At 43.0% G+C, this 16,391-nt stretch overlaps 2 protein-coding genes across 3 annotated transcripts; one reads left to right on the top strand and one right to left on the bottom strand.

Annotated features, from left to right (window-relative positions):
• Positions 1-302: 302 nt before the first annotated feature.
• On the bottom strand, positions 303-4,178 carry LOC140532996 (transmembrane protein 176B-like). The gene is made up of 7 exons (XM_072652243.1): positions 3,984-4,178; positions 3,001-3,219; positions 2,393-2,503; positions 1,977-2,033; positions 1,524-1,730; positions 955-1,074; positions 303-742 (listed from the first exon to the last, which is right to left on the bottom strand). Exons 2-7 carry the CDS (start codon positions 3,202-3,204, stop codon positions 650-652), a joined length of 792 nt encoding a protein of 263 aa, XP_072508344.1. The 5' UTR covers positions 3,205-3,219; positions 3,984-4,178; the 3' UTR covers positions 303-649.
• Positions 4,179-5,222: 1,044 nt separating this feature from the next.
• On the top strand, positions 5,223-12,715 carry LOC140532995 (transmembrane protein 176B-like). 2 transcript variants are annotated; one of them, XM_072652241.1, is made up of 7 exons: positions 5,223-5,381; positions 6,548-6,772; positions 9,186-9,296; positions 9,976-10,032; positions 10,534-10,743; positions 11,888-12,019; positions 12,421-12,715. In XM_072652241.1, the coding sequence occupies exons 2-7, from the start codon at positions 6,557-6,559 to the stop codon at positions 12,499-12,501; spliced, it is 807 nt and encodes a 268-aa protein (XP_072508342.1). In that variant the 5' UTR covers positions 5,223-5,381; positions 6,548-6,556; the 3' UTR covers positions 12,502-12,715. The 2 variants fall into 2 exon arrangements, with proteins under 2 accessions (XP_072508342.1, XP_072508343.1); XM_072652242.1 differs by lacking the exon at positions 11,888-12,019.
• The last annotated feature ends 3,676 nt before the right edge of the window (positions 12,716-16,391 follow it).

The following is a 16,391-nucleotide window of genomic DNA, read 5'->3' as shown; positions in this document are numbered from 1 at the left end:
GAAACTGAGGAAAGCATGTGATTTGCCCAGGGTCACACAGCAGGTTTCTGAGGCCAGATTTGAACTCAGATCTTCCTGACTCCAGGCCCAGTGTTCTATCCACTGCCACTGGGTCAAGTCAGTGACTCTCTAGGTGGGAATCAAGTTCCTCCCTTTGTGGCTGCAAAGACTAGAAATGGTCTTCCCCCAGGGCTTCACACACCCTTTCCATTCCACCTGCTCCAAGGAAACACAGATATCTCATCTCCCCTCCTCAAGCCCAGAATACGAAGGGTTGGAGAGAGTGGAGAGAAATCACCATCTGAAATGAAAGCATTTATTACTTGAAACCAGTCTGAGGACAAGGGGCTGATGGGCTTGGGGAAAAAAGGGAAGAGAGTAAATGTAACTCCTTCTCAGGGACAGAATGAGAGTGATAGGATGAGGGAAGGCAATGAATGAGGAATGAGGGTGGGAAAAGGGAGCAGTGGGAGGGGTAAAAAAAAAGGGGGTATGTGGAAAAATTCAAAAGAGTAGGAGAAAGAGGCTGAGCAGAATTGACAACAAAGGGTGTGGGGGTACGGGGAAGGTCCTCAATGATGATGCTCTATCCTGGCCCAGAGAGCCCTCGAGGTGCCTGAGGGAGGAAGGTTCTAGGCAGGACGGCTGCTCATAGCTTAATGACACCTGTGGAGTTCTCCTTGCAAGGTGAGGGAGGAAGTGATTCTTCCCCCAGCAGTTTCTTTTCAGCCCCTTCTTCAACCTAAGAATTAAAAGAGAGAAGGTCAGCTCTCAGGATACAGCAAAAAGGGAATGGGAAAGGAGAAGAGAGGAAGGAAAGGAGGGCTTAGTTCTCTCAGAGCAAGGGTACAGCATCCCAAGAGGACAGGGGACCAGGGCTAGGCATTGAGAAGGGAACTGAACAAGGAGCTAGAGTCAGGGCGCCCCCCTCCCTGATCTGGCCCCATAATTCACCTGTAATTGAGAGTTTTGGCAGCACAAGTTACGGCAACACGTGCCCAGAGAAGCCAGAGACACAAGGAGTATCACAGCACAGAGGGCGAGCAGCATGGCCTGGATTCCTTGGAACAAATGCTGAAGAATGAGAAGAGGAAAGGTTTAGCACACTGTTATCGCCATCTTCAGAATGACCATCATGCTTTTCACCATCACAGCAAGTCCCGTGAGTCACTATTCCCCTAATCATTGTAGCCACAATTAATTTCTTCAACTTCACTGTCAGTCATTTTTTTTATCACCCTCAAAAAGTGACTACATCTGAGGAAAGGGAATTGAGAGAAGAAAACATTCCAGGTTCTTTCCCCAGAAATTAGGAGTATTTTCATCTCTTGAATCTCTGCCCTTTCTAGTCCCAGGCTGTTTGCAGCCCTAACCTAGGTGTTTGGACAGTCCCTTCAATCCAAGGCTAACCATGTCAAGCTCCAGTCAGGCATTCATTTGCCCTCCAGGTTTCAATCTTGGAAGGATGTGTCCTTGGACCACATTATCTCCTATCCTCCAGCACCCTGGGTCTGGGTTCTCACCAAAAATATGTCCATAGCTTCCTTGCATTCGTTAGTCCTCCAATCTTTATAACCACCATGCCTGTAATACGAGCTGTTAGAACGCTCACAGAGCTCTTCCAGGTCAGAGAAGCGATTAGGGGAATCCTCAAGGCTGAATGAACAGAAGACGAGGGCGGCCAGAGCTGTGGAGATGCTGATCAAGGCAAGCAGGGCAGCAAGGCGACCCTAGAGAGGAAGGGAGCAGAGGAGAGCAGACCCCGCCTGGTCACTACAGGTCACAGTGCTATGCTTAATCCCTTTGAGGATACCAGTCAGGTGAGGCCCAGATTCCTCCTCCCACTGGGGACCTGAAGCCAGTAAATGTAGAACAAGGAGGAAAAGGAAGTAAAGAGGGATGGGAAAGGAGGAGCTTAAGGGAGGAGGAAAGAGACAGATGAGTCCAAAAGGAAACAAAGCAGTCCCCACTCTTACCCAGCAGGTACTCTGATATTTTTCATAGATGATGGCCCCAGATCCAGCTATAATGGCCTAAGAAAAATAAAGATTAGAGAAGGCTTCACACTTACCTTCCAAACCCCAGCCCAGACAATAGGAAAGGATCTAGAAAAGGGGGAAGGAAGCCAGTCACATGGTCTGGGATCCAAATACCCCTATTCCATCCTCTCCCATTCCAATCCCTCCCCTCCAACCTCTACTACCCTGCCAACAAAGTTAAACTAAAAAGAAAATAAGAAGTAAGCTGACTTTTGAATCATTTGAAAGACCTCTTTTTCCTCTGCCTTGTCCTCTGGGTGCACCATTTCTTTCCTCCATGTCCATGAGCCCCCTCCTCACTTCCTTAGTTCCCTCAAAGACCCTCTTCCCCCCCAAATCCCTTCTCTACTCACCACAACCCCTGCCCAAAAGGCACAACCTATGGTCTGCAAGGGAATCCAAGGTCCAAAATACAGGAATATCCCAAAAGAGCAGCTCAAGACTCCCAGCAATACCAGTGACACCTGCAACAGAGCATAGCAATTCAATCGCTGCCCATGACCTCTACAGTGACAGGGGGCAGGTGGAACAGCTGCTACCCTGACAAAAACCTCCAGAGACAATCTTGACTCCTTATTCCTGAGTCCTTCCTCAGATCAGAAGTCAGTCTTCCTCTTAATGTCTAAGGAAAGATTTTACAACCTGTCTCAGTTTCCCCAAGTCAAGGTTCTTGAAGCCAAGTTTTTTCTCTAACACTAATATCTAACACTAAATTCCTCCAGTTTCCTGAACGGAAGTCCTTGGACAATGAAATTTACTTCCCCTCTTAGTTTTTTCCCTTGTAAAATAGGAGGGGGTCAGGGATTAGATTAGATAATTACTAAGATCACAACCATTCCCAAGTTTCTGTAATTCTGGCTTTCTCCCATTTTCTCTTTGCAGCTTCATGGAATGGAAAGATGTAGCTCTCTCCCCCAGTTCTTAATATTTCTCACACATACCCCTTGGAACTCACTCATACCCCAAGTGCCAGCTGTGCCTGGAGAACCCTTTTGCTCTGTTTGTGGGTATCCTGGGAATAAATCTTAGATTTCAAGTAGGAGCATCCGGTCTGGAGGAGCTTGGCCAGAGCTGACTCCTGGTGGATGTGGATATTGATTTGAGTTGGTTGGAAGTTGGCTTCTACTGCCTGCATCCCATCCACCTTTATCACACTGGTGGACATTTCCTAAATTTGGACCTGGAAATAGATTAAACAAAAAGAGAAAGGAAACAAAGCAGCTGCTACTGAGCCTAAGCAATGAAGGATAGATATAGATCTAGGTTGATTCACATGAACCAGCACTGGAAATGCACTCGAAGAGGCTAGATTTAAATCCCCGCTCTGCTACCGTATTCTACCTGTATTCACTTTAAGCAAGCCTCAGTTTTGTCATCCGTGAAATGAGAGATTCAAACCAAATCACTTCCAGGATTTCTTCCAGCTCAAAATCTATGAACCCTCCAAAGATAAACTCTCCCAAAGATAAAGGTGTTCCATGAGTTCTTCTTTTGTCCAAGGATTTTCCTTTCCTCAGAGGTTCCATTTGGAGACATGAGCAATCCCTCCCCCTCTCTCTGTTCTCCCCTCACAATACCTCCCCTTCTTCAGCCCCACTGGACATGGCCCTGCTATGGTATATTGGCACTTGTACCCTTTCCCTCCTCTACTCCATTCTCCTAGTTCTAATCATTATCTTCCTGTTCCTCCTCCCATATCGCTCTTCCTCTGCCTCCCCCTCTCCTTTTTAAATGGAAGGGATAGAGCCCTGGACTCCCACATTGGAGAGGGAACCCTGTCATTCTCCCTTCATCTCCCCCAGGGCTCAATAGCAGTGTCAACTCAAAGGCCAGACCCCCAGAGAAGAAAACAGACACTCAGACCTTACCCTCAGGCATAGAAAGCCAAGGAAACCAGGATACATAACCTACGAAGTTCAAATGGAACAGAGATTATTAGCTTACCTGCTTGGTCGTTTGCCTTGGTGGACAAAGTAAAGGTAGGAGTGATGAATGAAAGCTGAACAGGGATGAAGGAAGAGACAAGAATTTGGCATTAAGGAAGGGAGGCCTAGATCTGCAGGGCTTGATCACTAAACTGTTTTCACCACAGCCAGAGAACCAGAGCCCAACCCTAGAGGAGGAGCCATGGGAGGCACTGAGAAGGGGGAAGGGTAAGTTTGATGCTTCCCGACTCCAGATACAGTCACTGCAGCAGATTGTTTCCCCAGCTCTGCTGTTTGAGAAATCCCCTGCTCATCCATCCAGAGTCAGGGCTCCAAAAGAAGGGTTGAAGGCAAGCATTAGTAGTGACAAGCTCAGAAAACCTGGTTTGAATTCCTACTAGATGTGTCATCTGGTCAATACTTTAACCTTAATGACTTCATCTATAAAGTAAGGATTATAATAATTGCACTATTTTCCCCATTTGTGTTTAGTAGTGTCAGTCATATCCAACTCTTCATGACCCCATTTGGGGTTTTCCTGGCAAAGATACTGGAGTGGTTTGCCATTTCCTTCTCCGGCTCATTTTACAGATGAGGAAAATGAGGCAAACAGGGTGAGATGATTTGTCCAGGGTCACACAGCTAGTAAATGTCTAACCCTAAGACTTATCTGTGAGAGTGGGAATTGGGAAGCAGACCCTTGGAGCTTATAGGAGCTACACTGCTATTACTGAGAATAATAATGACTCCAGAAAGTATGAACAAATGATAATTGAATGAAACAGATATGTTTATACTTCTATTAATTTCAGTAAGATGCTATGCTTTGGTTACAGGTGTTAATCAACACAAAAAAAACCTTGAATGAGCCCTGATTCCTCTTGTATAATTCAAGATAGGTAGAAATTCATAAACAGTTTTATTGCAATTTGCTCTGTGTCTGACTCTTCATGATCCCATTTGGGGTTTTCTTGGCCGAGATAATAGAGTGGTTTGCAAGCTTGGCAAAAGACTGGATGCTTTCAGTTCCCACCATTTCTGCTCCCCCTTCCCACATTGAATCCCTCAGGTTCCCAAGGTCTCATTGCTTCCCCAACAGGAAACAGAACTAGCTTGACCTGGCCATAGCCCTGACCAGCTAAGCCTGGAAATCCTATCTGGTCCCTACTTCCCAATACACAGCCATAAACCTTCACCCAGCTCTGGCCCTGCCCTCCCTTCTGCTTTCTAGAATGACGATATCACAGTTCCTCCCCTCCTAGTCCGGATGTCTAGCTCCTCCCATTTATGGCTTTGATTTTACTTCCCCTCTTCTGTTCTTCCAAACAAGCCGTTTCTCTATCAGATTTCTATTTTTTCCACTCCACTGATCTCAACCCCATTTCTCTTTCTGGCCAAAGACTCTGAACCAAACAAGGTAAGAGGAACCCTGCTCCCCAAAATGCAGCTTTCTCCCCTTCCCCAACCCCACCACAAGATTTCCCAGACCTTACCAACTCTCCAGTCTCTTATCCTGTTCACCCAGAAATCCAATCTTCTCTATATTATTAACCCTTCAGAGTGTTTGCATGGGAGGGGAAGTATTACTAGTGAGTTTATTCAAGAGAAAGAAGACAGAAGAGTAGGCAGAAGGGACAGTAGTGCCCTATACTGTTCCTCATTCAGATCGATGATAGAAATTTGAGGGAATCCTGAATAGCAATTTCAATGAATAAATAAAGAAAAGGCCGCAAAATCTCCATTTCATCAACTCGTCCCTTCTAGCAACAGAAAAGACAGCAGGTTGTTTATTTGGCTTTATCCCTCGGCCTTGGGGAAATGAGCAGTGTAAGGGCAGTTCCAAAGAGGGATGAGGAGAAGGAGGAAGACAGTGGCCTTTGACCTCGACCAAGGGTGGGGGACCTAGAAGACCATGTGTGTCCTTAAGGCCGCAGGTTCCGCACCCCTATCCTCACCCCTAGCCAAGAATGGGAGTGAAGAATGTGGAGAGACGATAGGAGAGATGTGGGAAGAAAAAGGAGAGGCCAAGCTTTTCACTGCTCCACCAATAGCGCAGGGGCTTGAGAGGAGCTGGAGCTTCTGCACTCTAGCCATTTTGGACCTCAGTATTCTTATCTATAAAATGGATTTAATAACACCTTCCCTACCCTACCTGAGGACAGAATGAGATAATGGATGTGAAAATACTTTGAAAACCAAACCCCCATACCTATGTTAAAGGACTATTAGCAATATTGGTATTATTATGGATCTAATGGGGTTTGGACTGAGGTTTCCAAGGCTTCCAGAGAGCACCAATTTCTTTTTCTGTGGTCTGGACCCCATCATCCAAACTTCCTCCCTTCTCCTCTGAGTCTGACCTTTTAATGTTATATACTTGTCCTCTATCCAGATGGGGATCAATGTGTACAGGTGATTAGAGGGAGTTAATGGAGTCTAAAGGGATACTTCTGTACATTTAAGGTGAACTTCAGGGGAAAACCAAATCCAGAGGTGGGAAGTCAGATTAGTTCATTATACGAGGAATCATGTTAAATGAAACTTCACCATGAGCCCTGATACCTTAATCTCACTTACTTCTAGGCCTGCAAGATGGTTCCCAACGAGGTGAAGGTGAATGGGGTGAAGATGAATGAGTTGGAAGCAGATGGAACCTCCCAGCCATTTCACATCAATGTCCACATCCACCAGGAGTCAGCTTTGCCTGAGTTTCTCAAAGCTGGGAAGTCTGTATTGAAATTCTTTGTGAACCCTGCTGTCACTCTTGGGTTGAGTGCAAGAAAGAGTCGGCTACAGTTGGCAACCTGGGTAAGTGAAACAGTCCTCAAATAGGACAAAAGGACTCCATGTCCAGGCAAAGAAAGACATGGCCTTCTTTTCCTCCTTACCAGGAATGTGTTTGATTGGAATTCAAGCTACTACTACTGTTACTTTTCAGCATTCTCTCCTGATGAAGTAAAAGTAAAGAGTGATACTTTTAGGGAGATTTCATTGGAGATAAATTTATTCTCTCATAAACTATATTTCTATTTTACTGTCTTTTTTATACAAGATGGCAGAACTGGTTTTTTTTAAACTGTATAACACTAAATCACAGAAAACAATCCATCCAAGGCCCCAAGGAAGTAAAAAAAAAAATACTTTAGGTCTTGTTTATTAGATTCAGAGGAGACATTTAATAGATGAGATATTTAGATAAAATTCATCTAAATGGGGTACTCAAATGGATGTAATCTCATCAGTTTCTGTGCTCCTTCCTTCAGTGCAGAATAACCAATTCATGCCTACTCATCCCAGTCAACTCTTATCCATGACTTCCAATGTACTTGGCAAAAGGTGTCCAATCAATATGAGAGGGTTTTCCTTAGTTTCTCTTGACATTGCAAAGATATTAAAGGAGAAGACAAGTTATCTATCATGTGCCCTGCCCTCTTACACTTTTACATTCTTCAGCGACATTCTCTACCTTACCATCATAATTCCTTGTTCATTAAGAATGGGACTGGTAGTTAGGTATCAGAGTAGATAGAGTGCTGGGCCAGGAGTCAGAAAGACCTGAATTCAAATCCAGCCTCAGATGCTGTGTGACCCTGGGCAAATCACTTTACCTCTGTTTACCTCAGTATCCTCATCTGTAAAATGAGTTGGAAAAGGAAATGGCAAACCACTCTAGTATCTTTGCCAAGAAAACCCCAAATGGGATCACAAAGAGTCAGATTCACCTGAAACAGCTGAACAACAGCAAAGTATGGGGCAGGCAGCCTAATGACAATACCATGTATGCCTATCCACAGAGCTCATGTAATGATTGTCATTTTCATTTCTTTGGAGACTGTAGTGCCCATAGGATCAGCATTACAAAGTAAGACTTTTAAGAGACAAAGGGAAAAGGGATTGAACATTTATTAATGTTGTGCCAAATACTGCGCTGTGAATTTTACAAATATCCCATTCGATCCTCACAACAACCTTGAGAGGTATGTGCTATTCACCATTTCACAGTTGAGGAAACTGAGACAGACTATAAAGTTAAGTGACTTGCCCAGGGTCATGCTAGATTTGCACTCAGGTCTTCAGGACCAGAGGCCCAATGTTCTACTCACTGTACGACCTAGCTGCCCAGGGACTGTAGACTTCTATGACTCACTGTCAAAGAAAAATATCTGTAGAATGTGGGTGTTTACAAGATGGGTTTTTGATTCCAAGAAAAATCTGTCATCATTAAAAGGACATTATGATTATTCAAAGACAATTCAAAACACAGAGTGCAATGACTTCTGTTTTAGATGTGTTGATTTTGAAGTGCCTGCAAAACATCCTGGTGGGGATGTCAGAAAGTTTGAGATTTGGTACTAGAGCTCAGAAGGTGGCTGGATATATAGAGAACTGGTAGGCATCTACATAGAAATGAATGGTTGAGCCTCTACTCTAGTTTGTTAAATAAACTGAAGGAAGCTTTTTTCCCATAAGCTCTCTTTTTATTTATTTATTTATTTTATTTTTTTATTTACTCATCTCTCTTTTTATTTATCAAGCCCATAATTTCCTTGGCTTAAATATCAAGGCTACTGGCTATACAATTCATTAACAGTATTGCAAACAATAATACAAGGACAAATAATTACTTGCCAAGTAATAGCTTAAGAAAAATCATAGCCAAAGACATCTAGGCCTCTAGAGGCTAGACCTATAGCCTCACTACAACTACTGACATCTCAGTTCTGGAAAAGGTCACACCATTCAATTCTCTCAGAATGCCAATTAAAATCCTTTCTCAAGAATTCTCTTCATGTTTCTTCACAAGAGTTAAAAACAGTTCTCTCATGAAGAATTTCTCTTAGTCCTTTCTTTTATTTCTCTCATAGTTTTTCTCAAGCCACAACAGCTAAAGTCTCTCCAGAATGATAGTTAAACTCAGCCTTTCCACAGACTCTTCAAAGAACGAGACTGTAACTGTGCAAGATTTCATAGCTTCTTAAAGTAACACTATCTATAGTCTCTGTGAGCAAAGTTTTTGAAGCTAGTGTTACATGATAAACAGTTCTGCCTCTCCCTTATGAATTCCTACCTACTCTTCTATCTTAGGCAACCACTACCTCAGCACCCATTCCACCTAAGCCCTTCTTTTAGCCTGGATATTGGGAGCAAGATATTTCTCTCTTAAAATGTGAGGTATCTGAAAGAGGATGATTGTGGGAGGTGGGATGTCTTTGTCTCACAGACTGCACAGATGATATTGGGAGCCATGAGCGGAGCTCTAGGAGTGTTCTTCTGCATGGGCCCCTTCTTTGAATTAAAGTATTCTGGAGCTGCCTTCTGGACTGGAGCTGTGGTGAGTATAGTGGGGAAGGAGAGAGAGGGGAGATGAATGAAATTCAGGGAGGAAGGGCATAACCATCTTATTAGCAACACTTTTTAGCATCTAGAATGTGCCCAGTTCTGTGCTAGATATTGTAAAAGATGCAAATAAATAAAAGATGCAGTTCTTGTCTTCAAGGAGCTTAATATCTACCTGGGGAAATAGGACATATGCTAGATTATAAGCTACAAAGGACAGAAACCATGATTTATACATCTTTGATTTTTGCATGTTGTGAATGTTCAGAGTGTGCTAAATGAGACAATAAAAAGGTAAGTAACAAGTCAAGGAATTACATAAATAGTATAGGCCATCAGTGCTATAGGAAGGAGAGATCACTGTGGGTTAGGGAGGTCAGGAAAGATTTCATGTATTTAACTTTGAAGAAAAATAGTATTTGACCCCAAATTTCTTGGATACAGTAAGGCCCACACAGACTTCTTCCATACTTCACAAATGGCATGCTAACCTTTTTCTTTACATAGAACAGAAGCCAAACCCCACATTCAACAGTCCTATTGTGGCAAGTTGCACACACTGGGCTGGGAGAGGAGAGGGAGGAATTCATGTGGGGGGGGGGGCCCTCAAGAAGGGTTATGGTAGAAGACAATAAAGGAGAAATGTGGTTTTTATGCCCCCTTATCTTCTCCAGGCTATCTCAGCTGGAGCTGTTGCTATCATTCAAGAGAAGCAGAGAGGTACATGGTGGGTAAGTGCAAAGACAGGTATAATTAACAAGCCATTTGTCCTACCCCAGGCCCATCTGCCCCACTCTTGACTTGGTACCCTTCCCCATACTCCTAGTCAAAGGTAACTCTTGAGCTCTCCCATGCTCTCTTCATAGACCATCTTCACAAACCTTTGTCTATGACTTACAGAGATCTTGGGGAGCTACAAAAATAGGAATAAAAGAACTAAGCCAAGGGTGGGGAACCTGTAGCCTTGAGGCCACATGTGGCCTTCTAGGTCCTCAGGTAGGGTCTTTCTATCGAGTCCAATTTTTACAGAGCAAATCCTTTTATTAAGGGGATTTATTCTGTGAAGTTTGGATTCAATCAAAGGGCCACACTTGAGGACCTAGAGTGGCACATGTGGCCTCAAGGCTGTAGGTTCCCTACCCCTGAACTAAGCCCTTTCCTCACCAAAACCTGTGGAAGGGTCCTAGGCAAAACCCTAAGCAGGGATGCCCCCTGTCTTCTTTCCTCCATAGAGCTTCCTGAAAATCCTATTCTTTCTGGCAACTATTTCTACTTCCATTGCTGCCATTGTTATCTGTACTCAGGAGCTACAAAACTCATTATATTACTATAAGTCACTATGTGATGAAGACAAAGCTTGGCCCACTAGGGCCTATAGCCCTTCAGATCCACAGGAAGACGAGAGGAAAAACCAGTGCCTAGACTACCTGAACATGTTGCAAGTGAGTATACATTTTTGGTGTGATGGGAAGAATGAGGAAGGATAATGGATAAACAGAACTATAACTATGACCAGACCACGGGAGCCTAGGCTTTGTCCCAGGATGAGCAGTTGCACAAGGATAGGGAATTTACCCCCAGGACAAATTTAAAGAATCATTGTCAAGCAATTTTTATCTTTCTAAAAAGAAATCTGACAAGGCCTAGGTTTTAGGGGAACCTGATGGTGGAGTACAAAGAGTGATGTGGATGGAGCGCTGGTTCAGGATGGTGAGAGTGGAGGGCAACCTCCTGCTGGAAAGAAGCTTGATCTTTTCATGAGAGCTCTTGAGTAGGAACCTAAGCTCTGGCCCAGCCTTACCTAAGGTAAGGTAAGCCCTCCTTACCTTACCCAGCCTTGAAACCTATTCCCCAAGTGTTTATGGAGAAGGAAGGACCACAGAGTTGTAAATGTGTTAGAAGAGTCTAGGGCTCTGGCCAGGGGTGGAGAATGTTGCCATTAGGTGAGAGCAATAACACAGTTGAAGGAGTAGCCTATCAAGCTTTTTGGAGGGGTAGAAAGCTGTTGGTCAACCTAAGGGTGGGGAGAAGTGCCTGGTGCCAGTCCATAGAACCCATCCCCTCAGTGTAAATGATCAAAGGCACATGCCTCACAACAACCCTGTGAGACAGATAATGCAAATATTTTTACCCTCATTTTACTGATGAGGAACTGAGGCTCGGAGAGGTGAGGTGACTTGCCCAGGATCACATAGCTAGTAAATATAAAGTCAGGATAATACATAGTCATAGTCATTCTTCAAAATAGCTATGTGAAATAGGAAGGGCATCAAATAAGGGGGCTTTAGAGCTAGAAGGAAATTTAATACCTTCCATGTCACAGGTAAGAAAACTACAGTCCTGAGGTTAAAGTGAAGTGATTGTCCCAAAGTTACATCACTAGTTAACCATAGAATTGAGACCAAAGTTGGTCTCTGAATCTCTGCATCCAGTGTTCCTTCCATCATACCACACTGCTGACAATGGTGATAGGGCAAAGTGCACAGGTACATTTGTAGCAATGACGAGACCAGTGAGAGTGCAGACAGTTTTAAGCAAGCCAGGTGGCAGTAACAGAGTTAGAGTCACCTCTGTATCTATCACCAGACTCTGAGAAAAGGAATTGTGATCATGGCACTACTAGTCTGGATCACACTGCTGGTGGTGACCCTGCTTCCGATAGCATTCACCCTCATGTACTCATGCTTCTGTCGCCAGAGCAACATGCCACCTGAAGAGGTAAGATCCCAGGGTGGGGCCCCAAGGAGTTGGAAGATAGCAGCAGAAGAAAGAAAAATTTTGAGAAGAGAGAGAGATCATCTAATCTCACATTCAAACAAAATATGTTCATCACATGAGTGGGAGCAGGGTTTCTCCTTCATTACCTAGTTCTTGGGATGTTCTAGTGATTAATTTGGACTCTAGTTGAGCACCAATCCAAAGGATCAGAGGAGGGAGTGGGAAATAGCATATCCCAATACCATCCTAAGTATGCCAGCCTACACTCTGGGTTCTGTGGCAGGGGATTGTTTGGATCTGGAGAACCCTAAAACCAGGCTTTCCTCTAGACAAAGAACCCTACCCTTAGACCTCCCCCATATGACTCTAACCTCCAACCTTCTTGCCTCCTCTGCATTCAGGATGTAGAAGAGAAGAAACCACTTCATGGAGAGATGAACTTTGCATCCTCTGCCAAGGTGGCGGAGGCCTATGGGGTCTGAGCTCAGCTGAGCTAGTTGGTTCTGAAATAACCCATTATTCCTCTTTCTACACACATATGTTCTGATGTCACTGCTCAGCTCTTCAGCCTCACTCCAAAGAGTAGTAAAACTCATCCTGCCTCTTCCCATAATTTCTGGGAGTTTCCTCCTCATTCTCCTCACCTAGCAAAAATCTGATAATAAAACCATGACTGATAAAAATCTGATAATAAAACCTTGGGTCCTTTCTTCTTGTCCAGCCCCTTTTTATTCCCCTGCCCTCTTGTTTGCTCTAAAGAATTTTTCTGATATCTGAAGAGAGGTGGAATTAAATCAAAGGAATGGAAAACCCCTTGAAACCTATTCCCCATGTGTTTATGGAGAAGGAAGGACTACAGAGCTATAAATGTGTTAGAAGAGTCTAGGGCTCTGGCTACGGGTAGAGAATGTTGCCATTAGGTGAGAGCAATAACACAGCTAATTATAACTACAGCTGAGGCCAAGGAGATGGTTGAAGGAATAACCTATCAAACTTTTTGTAGGGGTAGAGAGCTGTTGGTCAAGCAAAAGTATACCAGCAAAGTAACTGGCCTTAGAAATAAACTTTGCGCTTTTTTCCTGCCCCTTCATCCTGAACCTCCTTCCCCACCATACCACACCACCAAAACCTTTTGCCTCCCACCCACACAGCCATCTAAGTTGTAAATGTTCTGGGATCCTAGCCAAAGAACATCTTCATCCCTCGGAATGTCAGACTCAAGGGAGATTCTCCCACCCCCACTCCCCCAGCACATTCATCTGGACAGAACAGTTCAGAATGGATTAACCCTTACCATAACACTCCATCCCACCAACCAAGACAGTAACCTCTTCTGTATATGCAAAGTGAGCCATAGGATGGTGTCAGCCAAAGAGACAAAACATGAACAAAGGAGGAACTACCTAATATTGTCCTGAAGCCAACTTAACCTGTCTTCTTTGAGTCACCATATTTTCCAGAGCTGGACGATTAGCAAATCCTTGAGAATCACATCAGCTACAAAACAGGCATCGATCAGTCTGTACCAGACTGATAAACTATTGATGCAGCTGGGACCCTTTCAGATAAGCAGAACCCCCTGCTTCCATGGTCCCATGGTCCCAAACTCTCCTGCCTGCTCTTGCTCCTTCTCCCCTACTGCTCCTTTCCTCCTCCCATGCCACTTCCATGTGGGAAAGGATTACCCTCCACTTCTCCGAGACTTCCCCTTTTTGTAACTCATAAATATTTAAGTTTCTATCTGGATTGCAAACTCCTTCATATTTGGCACATGCCTTTCTCTTGTAATAAACTACTACCCATATCTTATAAAGTCATGATTTTTAGCTAACATTGGTGTAATTATAAACAGCACTGAATGTAGGGTTAGGAATCTGTATTCTAATCTTGACTCTACCACTTACTACCTATATAGCTTTGAACAAGTCACCTCTAGTCTAGATTCCAGTTCTTCTATAAAGTAAGAGGGTTGAGCCAGATCTATTGCCAATCACATGACCTGCTTCCCTTCCTTCTCATCCCCAAGTACAGAACTGTTTCCCAAGGAGAGTGGTCCTTTTCTGCCATTATATTCAAACTATTGTTAACCACACAAAGGGATAGACCTGGGAAGCTAGGGGGAGAAGCTCTAGGCGGGGCCTAGAGTCAGGAAAACTAATATTTGAATCTAGCCTCACACACTTATTATCTGTGTGACCCTGGACAAGTCACTTAACTTGACTTACCTCAGTTTCTTTATCCATAAAATGAGCTGAAGAAGGAAATAACAATTCATTCTTGCATCTTTGCCAAGAAAGCTTCAAATGAAGTCACAAAGAGTTGGATATAACTGATATGACTGAGCAACAACAAACGAGATAGACCTGAGAAGGACTTGGATTCTACAGAGGAGACAAGGGGGTTTTCAATCCAGGCTATCCTGAAGGATAAGGACTGTTCCTGGGCAAAGCTGTGGAAGTCAGCCATAGGATTATCCATGTGGAAGAGATGAGCAAATTCCAGGGTTTGCTTCAGAACTGTTCCTTTCAGGAATCCAGGGCTACGCCCGTCCACTTCAACTAAGCCCCACATTCTGCACTTGCTTCTTGTACTCCCAGGGTTCTACTTTGTGCTCTAAGTGGGTGGTAGTGAATTAACCTATGCAACAAAACAAATGCATTTCAAATAAAAATATAATTTAAGTACCTGGAATACAAAAACAAAAATGATGTCACCTATAACATTAAAGGAGAAGATATTAGTGGTAGGAACTGACCATGTACATGAAATATGATATGATTTGCATGTGATTTACTGTTATATATGCTAACTAGTGCAATGGAAATCAGACTTATACTAATTAGACATACTTCTTATTGCATGTAATTATAGTCCAAATGTGCAAACAATATAAACATCATTTTCTAAGACCAAACTAGCAACATATGTCATACCAGCTCCACTAAGATTCTTTTATATTGGACTTACAAGGTCTTTCCAACATGAACTTTCCAACTGAAGACTGTGTCTCCCTCCTACGTGGTCATCTGGCAAGTCTCCATCAATCAGTGCTGCCCTCAAATGAACATGGGCTGCTCAAGTCTCAACTGGAAAGAAATAAGGAATGTGGGAGCTAGTCCCACTTGTGACTTAAGGGTAGGCTTAATGTGACAGTTTCCAGAGTGTTTCTTGTCATGTCATACTATGGGTAATCCTAACTTGTTTACCACACAATGTTGATTGATAGTTTATTATATAAATGGGGCAGTTAGATGGTGCAGTGGATAGAACACTGGGCCTGGAGTCAGGAAGACCTGAGTTCAAATCCAGCATCAGACACTAGTTGTGTGATCCCGGGAAAGTCAGCTTCAGTTTCCTTGTCTATAAAATGAGAATAATAGTCCCTACATCTGAGCATTGTTGTGAGGCTCAAATAAAATAACATGTAAAGCACTTTGTAAACCATTCTAAGTGACCTTATAATCTTCCCTCTCACTAGTTTAAAGGGATGTTATTAGGAGCATTATTATTATTATTAATGACACCACATATTGACCAAACTAAAATTTATTTCAGTAGAAATTTATTGAACATCTACCTCATTCAGAACACTTCTATGGGAAATAAAAATTAATATAACCAGATCTTTGCCTCCCAGGAGGTCATAGTCCAATTAAAGAAAAAGTACATATGAACACAAAATAAATCAATAAATATGAATTTGTAAATATGTATATACCAATAATTATTAAGTATATTTATAAACACATGTCAACAACTGTTTATAAATATATATTAATAATTATTTATAAATAAATACACTTAAAGGAGCAGTAAAGATTTTAATGTCCCAGAAAGTCAAGAAAAGATTGTTGTTGTAATTGCTGTTTAGTTGTTTTCATGACCACTTTTTGGGGTATTCTTGGCAAAGATACTGTAGTGGCTTCCCATTTTCTTCTCTGACTCATTTTTACAGATGAGGAAACTGGGGCAAACAGGATCTAGTGACTTGCCTAAGGTCACACAACTAAGTGTCTGAGGTCAAATTTGAACTCAGGTCCTATGGACTCAAGGACCAGAGCTCTATCCACTGTGCAACCACATAGATCTTAAGTGTCCCAGAAAGTCAGGAAAGGGACCAAGGTCAATTAAAGGCATAATGGCAAAAAAGAACATAAGCAGGACTTTAAAGGGTGAATAAGATTTGGTTATTTCAGAAGATCCTCAAGGAATGATATTCACAAATTTCAGACAACCAACAGGAGTTGGAGTTGTTTTTTTTTTTCAGAAGTCCTTTCAGCACCAATTAAGTAATGTCACCTACCTCCTCCTAAGACTTACCCGCTTAAGGTGGGGCTGCAGAAAGAATGCCTAGAATGGGGAAAAGCTCTAC

The sequence above is a fragment of the Notamacropus eugenii genome, chromosome 3, assembly GCF_028372415.1.
Source record: "Notamacropus eugenii isolate mMacEug1 chromosome 3, mMacEug1.pri_v2, whole genome shotgun sequence".
Taxonomy (NCBI): Eukaryota; Metazoa; Chordata; class Mammalia; order Diprotodontia; family Macropodidae; genus Notamacropus; species Notamacropus eugenii.
Note: the sequence above shows the minus strand (reverse complement) of the source record. Positions and strands in the feature narration are given on the sequence as shown.

Coding starts and splice junctions, on each gene's coding strand:
- LOC140532996 (XM_072652243.1), bottom strand. CDS start 3,204: ATGTCCACCAGTGTGATAAAGGTGGATGGGATGCAGGCAGTAGAAGCC. Junction 2,034..2,392: donor CCTTTTGGGCAGGGGTTGTG/GTGAGTAGAGAA, acceptor TATTTTTCTTAG/GCCATTATAGCTGGATCTGG. Junction 1,731..1,976: donor AATATCAGAGTACCTGCTGG/GTAAGAGTGGGG, acceptor CTTCCTCTCTAG/GGTCGCCTTGCTGCCCTGCT.
- LOC140532995 (XM_072652241.1), top strand. CDS start 6,557: ATGGTTCCCAACGAGGTGAAGGTGAATGGGGTGAAGATGAATGAGTTG. Junction 9,297..9,975: donor CCTTCTGGACTGGAGCTGTG/GTGAGTATAGTG, acceptor TATCTTCTCCAG/GCTATCTCAGCTGGAGCTGT. Junction 10,744..11,887: donor ACTACCTGAACATGTTGCAA/GTGAGTATACAT, acceptor ATCTATCACCAG/ACTCTGAGAAAAGGAATTGT.